The following is a 20,681-nucleotide window of genomic DNA, read 5'->3' as shown; positions in this document are numbered from 1 at the left end:
CGGACGGACAAGGGTAACTCATAGTTCCCCTACCAAAAAAAGAACAACAACAAAAAACGGGAGTGGGGTTGGTCACAGAAAGCAAAACAGCAAGTATTAAACTGAACCAATCAAAATGTGTTCCGTGTCACAAAAGCTTTATTATTCCACTCCATATTGCATCTACCATAAAGGGAAAATTTCAAAGAAAACCCCTTTGGAATCAGTTGGTATCGCTATATTTATTTTGAACTTACTGACACGGCAAACACATAATTTTCATCCGTGTTGATACACCGAAGTGTAAATTGGCAGTGTTCCCGCCTATGGAGGAGTTAACGTTGCAGGTTGAATCCCTGACAACGTGCATGTTCTCCGTGGTAATCATGGTAATAGTATAGGAGAACTGAAGTCTTAAGATTTTGATTATTAAACACTGGGCCGTGAGGGAGCTTGTCAGTAATCTACGGGAAGCAAGAACTTGCTTGTAAACGGCCCAATTCGATTAGTAAACTGATCGCCATTTCTTTTAAATTGCTTTATTTTCATATCGTATTAGATAAACACTTGACAATTCTATTTCGGGTAACACTTATGAATATCTAAATCAAATGTTTGATTTTGAGGTATTAGACCTCTATTAGAGTACCTCTTTTTTGAAGAGTATTCAATTCCTATCATAAACCTACTTTGACTGCGTTTGACTTAGGGGAGGGGGGGGGGGGGGGGGCGGTTCAAGGTTCAAGGCCCCCTGCGACCAAATTCTTTTTCCTTACTTTCCTTTTTTTCTAGTAAGTTTTCACCTATTCATGGACTTCTTATTGATTTATTGTACAAAAGTGGAAAATTTTCATTTGATAATCGATTTCTTGCTGTTCAAAGTGAATTTACTAATGAAACAGAAGGGGAAGAGTTAGACATTTTTAAAGATACTGAGTTACATGCGGTAAAAGTACTCTATTTTGCCTTCACTCATTAGATTACATATTGTGAAAGAAATGTAGGTATGTTTTACTTCTGCCCCAAGGATATGTTTGAATGAAGTGAGCAAAATATAAAACAGACCCGCAGGATTCGACCTTAATTTTTCATTGTTGGGGTTAGGATTCTGTCTCATTAAACCTGTTTACTTGAAGCACCCCAGAAAATGATATTGACAGTTTTATTTTGTGTTTTATAATTGTTTACCAATAGTTTGATGTTTCTTTTATCAAAATTAATGGTAAAATGAATTCTCTGCAAACGTTTTGGATAGTGGCCATCACCTTGCAATTTGTTTCTACTTCAGCTAGAGGAAATATCACGAATTATACAAAATTTACCAAAAAACGGCACGGTAAAAGTTGTTTAAAAATTACAATACAGTGCGAAACACGGTCAACTTTAAGAATGTACCAAACAAATGCCATTCTTTAAACATTACTATTTGGGGTCCAAGACCTTAACAAATATCTTTGAAATATAAAATACGTTACCACATGACCCTAAATTGCATTTATTGGATCTTATGCGTGCATATCTGCACGGCTTCCCTCCATGTTGCGGAAGTGGGTTGTTGCATTCACGTGTCCTATACTGAACTCCCTCTGTTTAAACGAAACTCATATTGTACAAGGATTAACAAATTCACAAACGATAAAAGACAGTATTAAATCTTTTATATATATCATAATATATAATGAAGAGTTAAATCTATAGTGTAATCATGCAAATGTCCGAGTCCGTTATGTGACTTATATTCGCATCGAGCATTCTAAAGGAAAGTAAAATGAAAGTATGAAGAATTACGTACTGCCACATGTTGTTGAACATTCAGACCATTCTGTCCACGGGCCATATTTCCCGTTCACAGGAGTTCGACTTTTGAAAGGTCTTTGGGCGCCTGCCCCAAAACCCTACATTGAATACAAAAGGATACAACATTGGTACAATAAGACAAGAAACTATAGTTCTATTAGATCTCTAGGTTTAAAGACATCGCTGTAAACAGGCCTTTTATCAGTGTATAATCTTCCTAACGCAAAAAAAAAAAATTTAGTTACATTATGTCTAACAAACATTCACACGAAAGCAAATGCGTTCTTCTGCCTTTACACGTATTATTGATCTGAATCGTTTGAACATTCTTTGTAAAGAGATACCCAATAAACATTTGTGCAAAGTTATTTCAATTTTGTCGAACAGTTTTTGACAAGAAGAATCTTAAAATTCCCACGGAAAATAACCACGCTTCCTGACTCTCACGTGTTTAACTGATAGGATTAATTTAAACTAAGATACGATTCTGTAACAATATTTTAAAACTGGACCAGTAGTTTCTGACGATATATTTTCATTTCTTCCTAATTAGCCATAGACAGAATGTGACCAACCCTCTCCCTGGTATAGCCCTACTTATGACAAAGCGGATTAACTGGTAAAAGTCACCCAAGAAACATTTGTGTGAAATAACTTCGAATTAGAGCTGACTAGAAGACATTTTAGATGTTCCTAATATGCATACACGAAAAAGTGAACACAACCTCTGATGGCTACTTTTATGATAAATCAGAATAACTTGAATAGCTTCGGAAAAGGGTCAGCCAAAGAACATTTCCTTGAAAGTATTTCAAAATCAGCAAATGTCTGACTAGGACATTTTTAGTTATAGAGAAGAGTGACAAACTGATAGAACATCATATGTAATAGCAATTATCAACCTGTCAGAAAAGTTTTAAAAAAGGCACCGCGCAAATTACTTAAAGTCCCATTATTTCTCCTTAAAAAGAACACCACGAAACATAGTCAGATTGTAGCGCTCCCGAATTGGTACAAAACAGCATATATTTGGTCTATGTTGACGCTTTATCCTTCAAAAGATAATCTCCGCAAAACGCCGTTTAGTACTTTGTATGAATGACAAAATACTACCAGTGTTTACATATTTAATCGGCGGGTCTTTCCGATGACAGTTCGTAGAAACTCGGAAGGACGCATAATTGAATGACGTCATTCGAACAAAAATTCAAGATGAAAACTCTCCACATACAAAACAAAACAAAACAAACAAAAAAAAAATAAAAAAAAGAAACCCCGAAAAACAACTTACTCTGAGCGTTTCAACACAAATTGCACGAGAATAGATCCGAGCTTGATGTTGCTCACAGAAATTTACAAACAGAGCGGGACGCAGACGATATCAACAGTGGTTATATCAAAAATAGTAACCCTAAATTTCAACCGCCACCTTTGCCGAGAGAGCTAAGGCACTGGTTCAAAAAACTTTGTTTTTGTCAGGGCCGCCGGTTCGCTCCCTGGATAATCTTTTTTTCTTTTGTTTTGATTGAATTCTTTTCTTGAGATTAAATCGTTAAAAGAATTTGAAAATATGGATCGAGCACCAAATGTTTGCTTTGTTCGACTTGTCAACCCCTTTGCGGCATGTTGTTAACTATTATGATGCAAAAATAACAAAAAGCCATTGAACAGTAAGTAGATCTAGAAAGTATACATGAATTATGTAAACATACAATGAACAAGTTTGTGTATAACCGGCACTTTGCAATTATACACGTTTTTTTATAAGTACCGCACAGTATTGTGGCGTTCATATTTTTAGCAATATGTAAATAAACAATCAGAAGAGCTCTCGTCGAGTTGCCTTGATGGCGCAGTAGGTTCAGCGGATGGACATGTAATCGTTTTGTAGTGATGGTTTTGACGGTTCAAACCTTGCATCCGTTCAACATTTTTTTTTATTTTGCATTTCATGCTTTGTGTAAGTTTGTTTTTCTCTGGTTTCTAATTCAGTGCTTCGTTTTTTATTTTCGTCTAAAATCGGCTGTACCTTTAAATCAGCCGATACTGAAATTATGACCGAGCAATGCTTTTATTAAAATAAAGTGTAAGATTGTTATTAAATTTAAAAAATTAACCCGTAGAGCTTAAAACATATTACAGGAAAGCTATAATAAACAAAATGAGCCATGCCATGGGAAAACCAACATAGTGGGTTTGCGACCAGCATGGATCCAGACCAGCCTGCGCATCCGCGCAGTCTGGTCTGGATCCATGCTGGTCGCAAAGCCATTATGTTGGTTTTCTCATGGCGCGGCTCAAATAGATCATATTACCGGAGGAGTGTATTTAAACATAATTACGTGTTAATAGTGACATATATAAGGTAGTGAACAAGTTAGAACTAGATTAACTTACTCGTTTTGTCTTAGTTGAATCATATTAAAGTAAAAAGAAATTAAATACAGTTTTAAAAAATAACATTTTTACGGGTCTAGGAATCGAGCTCCCTAATACCGTAACCGCAGGCCAACGATGAATCACTGACTGTTTCATAAATGTAGTGCGTTGACTTAAATTTATGGCATTGTTTCGTTTGTTTATATTTCAAAGCGCCTTAATACTGTGCGATTCCTATATAACTAATTGCAGTAAATATTTGTTCTACCACTAACTCTTATCCTGCAAAATTTCTGCAATGAACTTGTCCGTTTTTCAATTTGGACAATACCATTAACTGTTAAAAGGGGTGCTTACGAAAAAGATTCTGACTGAATGGCGAACAGTGCAGATCATGATCAGACTGCACGGGTGTACAGGCTGATCATGATCTACACTAGTTGCAAAGGCAGAGTCAATCGTGTCCAGTATGATAAGGGCTAACAAAGCTGGGAGTGTTTTTTAACAAATGACTGTTCTTACACAACTAGATATATTTATATATTCAGTAAAGTTAAAGACACTTTATGTAAATATTCTATACTTTAAGATAAAATATTTTAGAAAAAATGATTGACGTTGGATATCTTTAAAATACAGTTTAAAACGTTACTCCCACTGATTAAGAAGAATGTGTTGAAATATGTCACATATTCCAGTAATGAAAGGTAATCTTACTTATTCGTTTCATTATAAGAAATGAAGAACATGTACATTAGGCTTGCCTATGTCGCTTATAAATTAACAAACATTTGCAAAAGAATTGTTACATATACCGTCATGTTTCGCAACTAAAATATAAACGACTGACCTTTTGACTGATTATTTCAAACCATTGAGAACTCTGATGTGGAGAGTAAACAAGATGTGTGATCAATTTCGAACTAACAAACGAGTACAATGAATTAGCCAACTGACCAAATTGACTCAAAATGTTTATGTTATAATTGCAGAGTCACATGTGAAAAAACTGGCTAACTGGTATGAAAACAACAACAACAACAAAAACAACCAACAAAAGGTGATATCTACCTCAGGAGGAGATGAGCCACCATTTGCCTTGAAGGTTTCAGTGAATAGAGGTAGCGCAGGCTGTGAAAAAAAGAAATGTAAAAGATATATCCTCTTCGGAGACCAAAATATTACCCCTAAAATTAATATCATCTCTACGGCCGCAACACGTAAGAAGCATGCCATAACAATTAACAAGGCAATCTCTTTGATGTATAAAACGCAACCAAACAATATAATAGGAGAGATCGTGTATACAAAATCCGTTACATTTTCTATTTTTAGCACTGATAAGACAGAGATCGGATGGGCAGACGCCGAACGTCCATTTTTTTTGTAAACAGTGATGCTGTTCTAACGGCATAAACTTTCTTAAAACACAAATTATATCAATATTTTTTTGATCAATGGAAAGGTTATAAAACAAGCAATTTATTAATAACTTTTAATTATTATTTCGAAGTAAAATGGATTAATTATGAACGCTTGAATTTCAGTGTTTTTCTAAAAAGTTTGAACATCGCTACGCCGCTATTAAAATCATATGTCATTTAAAATGGTAATTCATTTTAAAAAGATAATTGCATAGGAAAACATGAAAATCGTAAGCATTTCAAAACTTTTTGAATTTTTAAAATCCTTAAATAAACGAAAAAGTTATTTAAAATTAAAAATTCCGATCCCATACATAAACAATGTAAAAACAATTGTTTTGCCAACCACCAGATAAACAGGTGTTAATGCGTGACGTCACGGCGATCTCTCCTATAACAGACTCGGTTTGTTTAAGACTGATCGTCAGGGAAAACTCGAATAAAAAGCGTCGTCTTAAGAGTATTACTTAAGAAATAATAAATCTGTTCCTATATTTTATCAGTTAATAAAATATGGGCAGGAGTTTGGGTGCGTAATAATTAAATCACGAGTGCGTAGCACGAGTGATTTAATTATCCGCATCCAAACGACTGCCCATGTTTTATTAATTGATAAAATTATTGGAACAGATTTATTATTTCGATTCTAACAACGCAAATAATTCGCATTTTACAGTACTACATTTTCAGGGTAATACGTCATTCGGGTCATATGCTGTTACAATTTACCCCCTGTGGTTAGAGAAAGTTGCATAGCCAATGTAACGTATAGATATTTGTTTCTTTTTATCAGAAGTTTGAGAAGTATTTATAATTTAGTAATCTAACAGCTCGCAAACTAATTATGAAGAGAATCGTCAAATAAAGCGAGTTGACCCTGTGTTACAAGTTACGAACTTAACTTTATATGACGTCACATCATTATGACGTCATACTTTATGCCATACATTTATGACGTCACCGCTGAATCTTAATTAAGCTAATTGAATTCGCTTGTAGAGATCAAAATGTGTTTTACGGTCCTACACATAAGTCAATATGACATTTTATCATATTTACGTTTTTGAGATGCTGTTTTCAACCGTTTGGCCTTGAAATAATTTGTATGTAATGGAACTGAAGAAGAATCTCTTATTTCACAATCATAGGGGGTGAAATGTAACAGCCAACCATATTTTATCGTAGATTCATGTATAGGCGATTTTGCTATATGTTTATATACCAATTGCTGCAGATCGTGTTAGAATTTTGAATATTTTATTGAAAAGTTTTTGTCAAAAGCAATATTTTACAAAATAATTCCACGTGTGTTAATGGTACGGTAACGCGTTTTGTTTGCAGCACTATTTGATAACAATATTGTGAATGATGCTTTACAATTTTTCAAATTTATATCTTATTGAAACTTGTCACATATTTTCATGTCATTACTAAAATGCTGAGAAAAGCTGTTCTATTTCATCTGACAGAAACATCTGAAACATTAGTTATAAATGTATTTGAAAACTGAAAAACGTTTGACACACATTCATTGTTTACAATGATTAACACAACCTACTGGTAAGTCAGTTAGCCTTGAGCCATAAAGTTTCTTTCTGCAATCACCAGTTCCGTTTAGATTTCCAGAAAGACTGATTTCCAAGTGCGGGCATTTTCCACCTCCACATATTTTATTTTCATCTGTTGCTCTTGTAGTGTTCCCGATAAATTTGAAGTAAAGCATTCTGGAATATGTATTTAGATATTCAGCATAAGACAAAATGGGTTCATTGGATCAACTAAAATTGATAGAAATTTCGTTTATAGTTGCATAACATCCAATCGACTATTTATCGTTGCACAAGATAATTTTGTTGACTTTAACGTTGCACTCTAAGAATTATAGATCATATGGCGGACTTCTCAGCTTTTGATTGTGGAGGAAACCCTCAGATGTAACTCAGTGCATTACGTCAGGCAGATCAGCCTACCTTCGTAGAAGCTATGCGAGGCTTCAAATACCCAGGAGGAGGGGCAGGTCATTTGGGGTCAGCAACCACCGCTTGGCCAGGGAAGCCGCAATATTATCGTTTAGACTTCAGTTTCAATATCAAAATATATCCTAATACTTGCACACAGTAATCAATAAAGCATTAACATCAGCTGCAATATGTTATCCAGATATTGTCAGGGTTGCCCGTACCGTTTATAAATTGCGTACATACATTGTCAATTACAATTCAATTTAAGTATCGTCCTTACTGGACATGGTTAGATCATAGTCTGTAAATTATTAGAGTTAACATGTCAAGATGCAATTAATGAGCGCCCCTTTTCAAGCATCAGTTAAGGAAAAAGATCAGCCATGACCTATTTGGAAATATATCATTTTATTCAATAATGTCTATAATACGGTACGGATGTTGCACCAGGGTAAGGAATGTACGTACCTGGAAGCTCTGCGCATTTTCAAAACAACAAAGAAATAAAACGAATTTGGAAATCTACAGGTGTTGTAATGTCTAAATCACTTGTAAGGATACATTGTATAAATTATACACTTTATAATATACTTTATTGCTGCTTTGGTGTATCTGGGTTCCCAAAAGAGCTTTATCTATGTGTTTTCTTTGTTTTATTTAATAATGTTATCATACCCGTATTACATCAGTTACGTGTAGCACCGCATTGTATGCTGATATGATAAGTTTAAAAAGAAATCTAATTCATTTTTAGACGAACATGAAATCAACTGCACAAAATTAAAGGTAAATGTTTTTGTTCGGGGTGAAATATCTAAAGTTGTGTCTTCTGGTAAAAACACTGCTATATTCGTCACTCTTGACAGAGTGTAGTGCTCACTGGATGAAATAAATTTCATCAACAGTGACATGACTCACTGTTTTCAGAGAGTTGAATAACTTTTGAATGTACAAAACGAATACTATCTCAATTTCTTTGAACAGAGTAACAAAACTTTAAATTAAAGCGTAAAAGATATACATAAATTAATTATGCAATATGAAAATACACATACGCCGCTTTATATTGAAATGTACAACTTCCTATAAAAAGAAAGACTTAATTCATTTTCTAGAAACATGACGTTTCAAAAATAGAAGATTTTGAATAGACACAACATCTTTTTTTATTTGTAAAGTTAACGAGATTAGCAAAGTAATACCCAGTGCTGTTGTCAAAGAAGAACTTCTTTCCGTCTTTTTCCGGATCTTTCCGGTCGAGTTCATCCAGTGAATCAACTTGTATGAAATTTTCAGGCTTTTTTAACTCCTTAAATGGAAACGGGCTTTTAAGTTCCCATTTTGCTCCGGGTGGTATACAGACTCCAAATCTCAGTAGGTCACCCCTTTAATGAAATATTTAAACATCATAAACATCAATAGCCGTGAATTGCCTCATAAACAATTTCACTTCCAGTTTGGTTTCTCTTCTTTTTATTAATAAAGATTTTGACTAAGAATCGATACTGAAATATACATTACAAAACAAAGTCCCGAAAACAATCCAGAACAAGTTTGACGTCTTTTTATTTTGTATTAACATATCGCAGTAGATTTGGTTCTATGTTCGATTTTCATATTATGTTCAATAATCGGTGACATATGCATTTAGTTGTTGATATTTCCGCCCGATTATTTCATACAAATAATTATTTTCATGTTACGTTTGTTCGATAATTAAAACAAAATGTATTTGATTATCGCACAGACTATGTTTTTACAAATATTTATTATATGTCCAATAATCGAGGACATAATATCTGATACATTACTGTATATTACAAAAATGTACATGTATATGCGTTCAATAATCGAAGACATATTTGGTACAATCTTCTAAATGTGTGTCCAATAATCGAAGACTTATTTAATGCATACTACTTTATGTGTTCTAGCAGATGTAAGATGAATTCAGATGTTCCAAATAACTCTTTACAGACTGAAATGCTTCCCATCAGGATTTACCGTAGTCAGTCATTTTCATTGTTGACGTAGGCATAACACGTGTTGTGGTTCAACCAATCATTATCGAACTTAATTTATCAGACGCATATTTTATTTGTGTCTTTCAAATATGTCTTCAATTTCGAACACATAAAGCGGTATGTATTGAATGTCTTCGATTATCGAACAAATATAGCAGTGTTTTTAAACTCTTCGATTATTGAACACATATTTAGTAGTTTGCACTAAATAAGTAAACATGTCTTTGATTATCAAATACATATAGTAGCATGCATTAAATAATTCTTCGATTATTGGACACACATTTAGAAGTTTGTACCAAATGTGTCTTTGATTACTGAACGCATATATACAGTAATGTATCAAATATGTCTTCGATTATTGGACATATGAATAGTTAAAAACAAAGTCTGTGTGACAATCCAAAACAGTTTGTCTATATCACATGAAAATAAGTATATGTTTTGTGACATTGTTTTAAATTTACTAGCTTAGGAAATATTTGTTGCGTATAGGCCGGTCATTTAGCATGAAATATGGACCGACGAAAGAAGCCATTTAATACTACTATAAGCATTGCATCGAGGGAAGAAAGACTTTACTGCTTTCTTAAAATGAAGAATCATATCCGATGCAGAAGCCGTGCACATTTCGAGATTATAAAGCTTATAATCAATAATTTTCACGTATCTGTTCTAAAAGAAAGTTACTTTCAGTTGGAAATAGAAACGTCATTATTTTTCTCATTATCACCTTAATTTCGTTTCGTTTTTTATACGTATGTGCCATTGCGTAATAATGAAACTGAATAAGTATCCACGAGTTTGAATGGGTATAATGTGTTCATACAATATCTTTATTGCAAGACTTCTCGCTCATATTTTATAGCATATAACTTTTTATACCTGTTTTTTTTTTTAATTTTCTTCCTTCGATTAGTTCCTACAAAACATTATTCTTTAGACTTTGAACATGAACATTTGCATTAATAAAAAGACACGTGAATGTGTTGAGGAGAGTTGTGGTCTAGTGGTGAAGATTTCGGCTGCCCAACAGAGGGTTTCAGCCCTACTGGGTTCACGACCGTGTCTTATCATATGTTAAAAGTACTGTTTTTATCTGGGAAGCGGACTCGATACTCATTCAAATAAACTTTAAGCTGTCATCACGATTTAGCTAACATAAATTAGTTTACACTATAGCTATACGACATTCACCTTTTTAGTACATAGAGACTTAGTCATTACTTATTTGTTAATGGATTTAAAAGTTAGATAAAGACTTTATTGCCACATTTATGTCAAGTTCAAATCTTTCAACTAATTGTCTTTTTTAAATTAGATAATATATCATAACCATGGCAATTTACTCTTACACTTCTATTCCTTCAGCTACAAAGTCCATCCACTTTGGAACCAGGCCTACTGTATGAAACGTGTACGTTTGACTCCCGTCCATCGGTACTTGTGGTCCTCCACTTTTCTCCAGTACAAATTCAAGCTGAGCTCCAGGATAGGCATCACGCACATACACACCACGAGCGCCCGTGGGGAAGAAATTCCCGTTAACTCGAAACTAAGAAAACCAAAAAGAAGCGAATATTATTTTTATGCCTAGTTAAACAAGACGAATAAATCCAGTCATCTCTTTCTAGTTATGTATGTTGGAAAACACTACCATGATTGCTAAGAACTCTCCGTTTCCAAAAAAATATCTGATAGACCCAGTGTTCAATTCGTTTTCAACAATAAATGTATTGGTAAAATTGTTAATAGTTGGTAAAAAATCTTGATCCCAAGTAACTATAGTTCTTTTTCAGCCAAACTTCATGAGTCTTTGAAAGGATACTGCTGAAGCATCCTACACTCTTTCTGAAAGTTTTTATAACTTTCTGTTGTGTTAATAGTGAAAATTGATAATAGATAATGCGCGACTTACTAAAATTTGCAATAAAAGCTTACATTTCCATATTTTGTTTTACAGAGTGCCAGTCTCCAGTGTGGTCTCAAACGACAGTCTGCGCCTGCCGAGGATAAAGGATCAGGTTTAACCACGTACCACTTCTCTTTCTCTGTCGGCGTATCACGGTACCAGGTAAAACCAGCAACTTGTTCGCCATCGACACTATTTTTCCAACCGGGATCACTCGGTGTACCGGAAATGGCATAATTGCCTTCACCTTCCTACAAGAATATAGACAGACATTCATTGCATATTGCATATTCATTGCATATCAATGGTCACAGCAAGTGATCAATGGTCAAACAATTCCTAGTCGGAGACCTAAAATTGTACAAAATTAAATCTACAAAATGTACCTATTTTCTTTTGTTTTGAGCACTAGCACCAGACCAGAAAGAAAATACCTCTGTACATGTTATACCCTACCCTTAGGTATACTATAAGAACCATGGTCATGAACGGGAAAGTGCACTAACCCATTTCAATCGCAATTTTCTCTCTTAAAACGCGCAGTTCGGTGAATGGTTACCCAGCATATTGAACAAGTGGTAATTTATCTTCCACCGTACACCAGTCACATTGTCTCAGTATTTCATATTGCAAAGATACTCCACATATCTTATGCTTTCGTCAATGTTACAGAAAAAAACTTGCGTAAACTTCTCTAATGAACATCCGGTCTAGAGGTCACAGCTGTGTGCACATGTTAGGCGAAATGTAAACAAACAAAAACAGAATGCAAAATATTCACAGTTTTACAATAAAACTCGAAATGATGAATGAAATTCATCTTAGATATGATTTTGAATTTGAAGTCATGCATTAGTATACATCTGTACTGTTTATTTAATTCATATGAATATTGCACATTTATGCTGCATATGCACATTTTAGCGTACACGTGTAGTTAAACGACGACTGATATACATTTTCACATCAGCCAATCAGAACGGTTTTGTGATCTAGACCGGAACTTCCCTAGGGAAGTTAGACAAAGTTTTTTGTGTAACCTCGAAAACTCTAAGATAAGAAATATTGAAGAAAATTGACTGGTACATAATGGAAGATAAATTACCACTTGTTTAATATCCATAGTACACATTTACCGAACTGCGCGTTTTAGGTATGAAATGCGCGATTGAAATGGGTTAGTATATTTTCCCGTTCATGACCATGGTTCTTATAGAATACTATTAGAGGGGTAGGGTATAACATGTACAGAGGCATTTTCTTTCTGGTCTGGTGCCAGTAATATTGATTTCCTTTTTATTCACATTATAATAAAGTCAATATCAACTTCCCTGGAGAGTGCAAATTCATTAGAAAAACGTTATTCGAATAATTGCAATGCGATATCTTTACATGAATATATTTGAGCCGTGCCATGGGATAACAAACATAGTGGGTATGCGACCAGCATGGATCCAGACCAGCCTGCGCATCCGCGCAGTCTGGTCAGGCTCCATGCTGTTCGCTTTTAAAGCCTATTGGAATTGGAGAAACTATTAGCGGACAGCATGGATCCTGACCAGACTGCGCAGATGCGCAGGCTGGTCTGGATCCATGCTGGTCGCATACCCACTATGTTGGTTTTCTCATGGCACGGCTCATTTGTGTTTTAGAAAGTGTCCATGTATTTACTATTTCGATAGATGGAATTAACTTGGCTTCGAGAGATTGTTTTTGCTCTGTCTTGTGATATAGGTACATATTTGGGGTTAGATAGTGAGGTTCGGTGCCAGCCAAATGGTTAAAACTCCTTAGTGGTGTTTTGCCAATGACTGTTCCAAAGCGGTGTCCTACTGTGTTCCATCTTTATGTACGATTGTATCTTTTATTACTCCTAAATTAATATCATTGCAAACGTGTGTATTGAAATGTGCATGAACTCAGTCTCTGAGTACATTTGCACATACTTTTATTTCCATAAGGATACTTTATGGTCGGCTGCGTTTTTTTAATGTAGCTTTTCCTGTTGGACGTTTCTCTATGTTTTTTCAATGGCGATACATTTTTTTTTTAACAAAATGTCACCCAGAAGTGTTAACAACTCTAATGCAAGTACACCTACTATTCAAAATAACTGCGAAGTTTCATAGGTTAATCTTTATTTATCGCAGTCTGTCGGAAACGCCAAAAGATTTTCAGATTTTTTTCTACAGTTTTGTTTGTAAAATATACCCTTTATGTAAAGCCTTCTCAAATATAAGAACTATTTGTCTTGCTGTACATGATAAGACATTACTCTACTAATTAACAAATCATAAGAATTTTTCCGCACTGTACCGTACCTGCCGCCGGAAATGGCCTTATTATGTCAATGGTAACGTTAAATGGTTAAATGCAAGACGTAGTGCCATTTAAATCATATTCCTGATTTACTTATTATTATTATTATTATTATTATTATGTCATTGTCGTTACACTGAGATCAATACAAATTTAGCAAATTCTGTGAATTGTTTTATAAAGGGTTTTGGTTATATGCTTATATTAACTATATGGAGATGTTTACACCTTCTTGTTGAAAGGAGAAACATATAAAATAGAGTAAAAATGTATTTTGTATCAGGTAATTGCTTTTGTAATGTAACTGACAAAAGAAATTCTGTAAGTTATTTATGTAAAGACAAGAATCTGAGCGAAATCTAAATTCTTTGTTGTTTGCATGTATTTGCGTGAACTGTTTCTCAAATGTTTCTCTTAACGACCATTAAAACAGACTGAATCGCCTACCGCATCATCAAATCCAAACAGTATGTCTCTGTACGAATTTGTTATTGAGAAGTAGTACCGATCACCCCTCTTCTTTGCAATAGCCCCCATATCGTACTTGTGGTTCGACTTGAATCCGTCAAACCAGATGTCAGAGTACTGTACCGGGCCTCTCCACATGGTTATTCCAGAATGAGGGCTTTCCCTGAAGTAAAGCCATTAAAATGTTATGTTAGAATGTGTACAACTTGAATGGTCTGTTGTATATAATATACAGTAACAGTGACGACAAGGGTCCCGTGTTCGCAAATGTACTTTCACAAGCCTGCAGTACATTTGACCATAAAAATAGGTCAAAAAACCTAGTGTGTTGGGTTTTACGTCACACCGATACAATTATGTCATAAACATTTAAGGCATGCACAGGCACCTTTTTGGAACTATCGTTTTTTCCATAAGTAAGATGGATGGCTCCCTGATACGAAAGAATTCTACACTACAGGCGAGATTTCGAACACACAACGGTGACGGCAAGTGGTGTTAACCACTCGGCCACGGAGGCTCCTTGTCATATAATCTCAACTACCATAACAGTTCATTAAGGACTAGTTTGGCGAGATTTCGAACACACAGCAGCGACGGCAATTGATTTGAAGTCATGTTAACCACTCGACCAGAGAGGCTCATTCTCAGTTACCATAGGGACTAGTTTGACAGCGAAAATAAAACTATTTTTAACTTTGATCATTTAAAACGAAAAACATAAGCAACATTAACAAAATAATTTTCTTTAACCTTCATTGGTTTGATCTAGTAGATAAATACATTTCTTATGCAAATTATAAAAGATTCTTTGGAAGCGCAAAACACAAACAATAACAGACTCGGTTTAACTGAGTCTGTACATGAGACGTGTTGAAATATGTATTATCCAGACTCTACAATCCCAAATGACTTTAAACTTATTAGTAACTTATTTGCCTTAAATGAACTTTCCTTTGCCCTTAATGATTGGATAATTTGGCAATCCTTCTTTCAGTTGAGCTTGTTGATTGAATGTATGAACCAACCTAGATGTATTTCAGCCTAGTATTTTGTATTTATTGGACCTGTATTGGAGTGGTTACTCAATCGGAGTGTGCTACTATTATACTAGAGTTTACCGTCAACAAGACGCAGGCAATCCATAACATTAAAAGGGCTTCACTTTTTGAACGCTATTAGTATTGGAATTTTCCCTATTTTTCAATTAAAATACACTCGCTTATCCATATGGCCGCTTAATGTTTTGCAGCGATTCAATATTCGAGAGCTTCCTTAGTTCAATAGTAAGTTTTGTTTTTAATTTCTATGTATACTTCATCTAAAAGGAGAACTTACTTAATCCCAATTTTAGGTAAACTTCTGTCGAATCCTTCTGCTGGCAACCCAACATTCTCGCTGTCACCAATAACAACAGAATGGCTTACCCAGCCGGCAAGTCTAAGTAGTCTTTCGCTGTATTAAAAGTGGATTTATAAATGACAAAAAAGCTTCTTTTTTTTGATAATAGAGGATACCGCAAAATGTTTCATCAATCAACACTAACATTATAGTAAGCTCAGACTTTTTAAGTGCCAAAATTTGCAACATGTCACTTCCATTAGGAAAATGGATGTATTTATAACACAATGTACCGCACATACACATTTAGGATTTAAAATGCTACAGAGCAACTAAGCGATTTCAGTCGAAAACTAACGTTTATTTAAAAGATGGTATTTTTATCATTATTTTATAATTTTGTTCCTTGTTGTTATCGTTGAGATAATTTTGAAAATTTAGAATTAAACAAAAATGTATAATGATATGTCAGAAATATAAACCGTTTCATAGGTTATGCATCAATTCAATGTATTCTCAGTCTCGTTCATATTCAGATATTACTGATATCGACCAAAAGTACTAAAGCAAACAATGCATATTTAAATTAATTTAAATTTATTTGCTTCAAATGAGTTTACTCTTGTCATAAGGAAATGTCATGCAAAGTGAGACATGAAAGAACTCTTACTTTGAATTTATAACTCCATTGAGACTGTCTGACATACTGCATAAGAAAAGAAAACATCAACAGTAACAAAAACAACAACAACAACAACCCCCCTTCCCCCCAAAAAAGAAAACCCCAAGACATTTATGTTAAAACATGATCACGTCATAACACTTTTAGCGGCAGTTTAGCAAACTTGTACAACACTGAATGGTAAACGTATATGCGTTTTATTTGCATCGATGGTGTTTTTTTTTAAGTTTTTATAGAAATAAAACACATTTTGAACATTGTAATCATGCTAATATACATAAGTTTTTATGGTTTAAAATCCATTTTAACAGTTTCTGTACAAGTATAAATCATAGAATACCGGTTGGCATTGTTCTGGAGGTACATCTGTATCTAAATCCGCGGCAATAGGCTTTTTGCTTTTAAATTCAGGCACCCCATTCCTTTCCCCTCAAATAAAATATCCGATTGTTCTTTGGAAACAACATTCTATATTTATCAACAAAAAGGCAGCTAATACTTTAACAGTAACTAATAAAGTCATGTACTTACGACAGTTTTGTGCAATTGAGTAGAGCGCCTTCAAGCCAAATATTGAATTTGCTGTTCTTGTAACCTAAAGAACATATCACAATATTGGATGTATTCATAATAATAAAAAATAATGATAATAATGTAATCATTATTATTGAGAAAATTGCCGAATATTCTGTCTAAATAACAAGAAATTATATTACCCACTCAAATATTAAATCAGTTCTAAATAAAACACTTCCTTAATGAATCACTCCCACTGGGCTTTTCTTCAAGGGGCTGACCTCCAGATCGTATGACAAGAAAGAAAAAAGAAGAATTTAATATATCAGGAAATTATTGCCATATTTCTTAAGAAGGTTTTTAAAACTTAGTTACTTACAGAATATTTGTTATAGAAATACATGATAATTAGTTGTTTTTACTAATTTTCCCATCCAGAATGGAAAAGCGCTTGTCACTGGGTACCAAAGGTAAACTGCCTTGATTATAAAGCTTTACATAAACGGTAGTTAAGTACGAATTCCTCCGTTGTGTATTGGAACGTTTTTCCTGCCGAAACAACCCGTGTTCGACTCCTGACTTTTTCTCTTGGTTTAGTATTTTTTAAATAGTTTAGAAACAAAAAATCATTTTACAATATTCATAATATGAACAAACTTCAATTTCAAAGAAAAATAATTTTAGCCTAAATCTGGAGTTCAGTATGACAACAATTTATACGAAACAATTAGTAAAACCGATACCTGTTTATATATAAATAATTGTCGCACTTACTTGTTTTAAGTACTGCCACCACCAAACATCAAAAGCAGATATAAAAGATGTTTCACTTACTTCCGTTATAACATTTTGCAGTTGATCGAGAGCGTTGTTTGTTTCTTCTTAATTCTCTAAGTTGTTTTGTTTGTTCCTTTCTAGATAAGTATTTGACCGAACAAGATATATATAAGAGATAAGAATGCACTTACTTCTCAAAGTTTGATAAAACCAATGTGTGTTATGAAGTACTAAAATGATCATAATGCATCATTTTTGAACGATAGACATCGCTAATGTCACGGTAGGCATTTCTAGTCTACCCCGATGACGGAATAAGGACGTTTACATGTGTAAGGGGACAAATCAAAGTATTTAAGTAATGTAACATGGTGTAAGAGTAACATTAATGCCACAACTTTATTCGTTTATTTTACACCAATCTGGTGGTTAATATCTTATTCTGGATATGTCATCGCTTAGGTTTTAAACGTTTTAGAGTGAAGCTGTACACGTATATGAATTTCCCGAGCATTTGAGTTAAGTTAGATGTCAGCAGGCAGTCGTTTTATTATATTCAGACTTGTGTAACCATGTTTTCAACAAAGATAAACTTCAAACATAACTGTAAAATAGATAAACGTAGTTTGACTATAGAATTTAAGAAAAGGCTGCATTATACGGAAGAGCATTTATAATTTAGTACCAGCTACGTGTTATTTTATGACGTATGTAACACGTGATTACATACCTAACTAACTCTATATTTCGAACAGTTTGGGATACTTTAATCGAAAGTTTGTATTGGAGATTTTCAGCTTACGCGTACTGCGGACCACGGACTGCGGACTTACTATAGGGGTTTTCTTAAACTGTATATAAGTTATTTATGCATAACTGAACAGCGGCATATTTAGCATCCGGTTCCTATGCCGTAATACTGTTTCCATTTAAAATATCCGAGAAAAGACGGTTATAAGATTTATTAATATCCATTTTATTGTATATATGACTTACCGATATATTTTGTCTTACAAGCATTCTTAACAGCGTGGGCGCATTTTTTTTAAAAATAACGTTTTACCTTTTATACCCATTTTTGATTAATGTATCTATTCAAATCTTTCGACTACCGTTTTTATAAACAAGACATCGCAAACTTGTTCATTTTTATCTGAAGTGCAGCAATTTATTTGCTTGCTGTCAATTTCGTGAGGTTCTAGCCAGTATTCGCTAGCAGTGAAACGGCTGTTGATTCAACGATCAACATACCCTATAATCCAGTATTTGAACCAATGAACACCTGGTGAGGAGACAGACACTCTTCCCCTGCGCCGCAAGAGGTTCACTTATTTTAGATAAGGCGACCCTTATGCGTAGGGAATCAAAACAACATATGTTACACGTTATTACTTAATTGAATATTTGGTATCAAAGAATGTATATAGTGATTTTGGAAACCTGGAGTTTCGTACTATTGCACTCGTGTTGCTGAAATGTTATTGTGCGACGCACAATTTTGAATATGCACGATACGATGCGTGAAATTTTAATGCACCGCGGTAAGAAAATGTCGCACGTGGTATTATACATGTATATTCTTAACCATTTCAAACTCTACAAATTCAGTTTTATACGGTACTGAATTCATTCAGTTTTCCCGGTCACCTTATCATGATATACATGATGGCTACATTATGAATTTTTAAACCAATATATACCTTGAGTTTTCATGAGTTTTAATATTTGTCAAAGTTCCCCGAAGCCGAGTATCTACATATACCATATATGCATGTGTTGGAAAAGGTACTCGACAAAAAAGGCTTTGTCAATAATGATAAAAGGCTAGTCTCAACTACTAAGCTGGTTGTATCAAATGACCACACAGAATTGCTCAAATGGTATCAAAAAATATAATTTCAGTTCTATGCATGCACTGGCCATAAAACATTTTTGGAATATGATCGGAATTTTGACCTTGGACGCTTCCCATGCATGTGTTCACGAAACAATTTTTGGTCTCAGCCGGGTTTTAGATTGAAATTTTGACAGCTAGTTTTAATGGTACTTAAAGATTAAATTCCAGTTGAGATTGACAATCCATACTGTGTAGTCACTTGAAAATAGTCAAGAATTTCAAACTTAAATTTAACATGCAATTCTGATATCAGATTATGAAAATACGAAGTGGCTATTTCCTTTTTCTTTATTTTCAAACATGCTGATAAATAACTAATTCAGGATGTTTTCGCTAAATTATGGTAATTTGTCGGTTCTCGTTTCGACGGAGATGAACAATACAAGTATGAGAACTTCCTGTATGATTAGACATAGTGTTGAACTAAATCATTCAAATTTTTCATTAAAACTTCTATTTTATGGAACATTAGATACAATTATCAAAATTAATGAAAAACAATGACCTTTTTTATACAGAAGTCTACGAGAACACAGTATATATACTATGCAACAAAAATTAAACGGACGTTCATTTTATTCAGAATGTTTAATTGTCTTTTTTTTGTTTTTTTTTTTCACAATAATATTTTGTACTGCGTTTATTTTCCTTATTTTGTTGCTACGAAAAACAAGTCTAGGAATCGTATGCACGGACACAAATTAAAACCAGGAATCGCCGTTATCTTCAAATCCATGTTTCAAGTTGTATTTTTTTTAATGCATGAACATATTAAGGTAAAGTATTAATTGTAGTACAGTTGGTTCGAAACTTCACACGTCGTGTAGTTCGAGTCGCGCGGAGGATAAGTAACGCCAAAAATGTCTCAAAATATCAAAACAATATGTTAAAGCATACGGATGTTTGAAGAAGACAGAGAATTAAGCTGAATCTAGAGGCATCCTACATGTGGACATTTGTCGAGCCGATTCGTTAAAGTATGTCATGAACTAAAAATTACTATATAGTATCTGAAAATTACGATTCCGTGTTATATGTAGCCTGTTCACTTTCCATATATTTTCAAACGTATGTATTGTATTAACAGATAAATATATCACAATACACTAATTTCTACAGTGAAGGCAAAAGTTACTTTATATATATAGGTAAAAGAAACATATACACCATAGGCATGTTTTCTTTCTTGCGAACCTTTAAATATT

At 34.0% G+C, this 20,681-nt stretch overlaps 1 protein-coding gene across 1 annotated transcript; it reads right to left on the bottom strand.

Annotated features, from left to right (window-relative positions):
• Positions 1–1,054: 1,054 nt before the first annotated feature.
• On the bottom strand, positions 1,055–16,930 carry LOC128546873 (cell surface hyaluronidase-like). The gene is made up of 11 exons (XM_053518271.1): positions 16,818–16,930; positions 16,275–16,310; positions 15,602–15,718; positions 14,243–14,426; positions 11,506–11,727; positions 10,920–11,119; positions 8,743–8,925; positions 7,138–7,303; positions 5,227–5,286; positions 1,772–1,874; positions 1,055–1,565 (listed from the first exon to the last, which is right to left on the bottom strand). Exons 1-11 carry the CDS (start codon positions 16,913–16,915, stop codon positions 1,402–1,404), a joined length of 1,533 nt encoding a protein of 510 aa, XP_053374246.1. The 5' UTR covers positions 16,916–16,930; the 3' UTR covers positions 1,055–1,401.
• Between the last annotated feature and the right edge of the window lie 3,751 nt (positions 16,931–20,681).

This window comes from Mercenaria mercenaria, chromosome 11 (genome assembly GCF_021730395.1).
Source record: "Mercenaria mercenaria strain notata chromosome 11, MADL_Memer_1, whole genome shotgun sequence".
In the NCBI taxonomy this organism is placed as follows: domain Eukaryota; kingdom Metazoa; phylum Mollusca; class Bivalvia; order Venerida; family Veneridae; genus Mercenaria; species Mercenaria mercenaria.
This window is presented reverse-complemented; position numbering and strand designations above follow the sequence as displayed.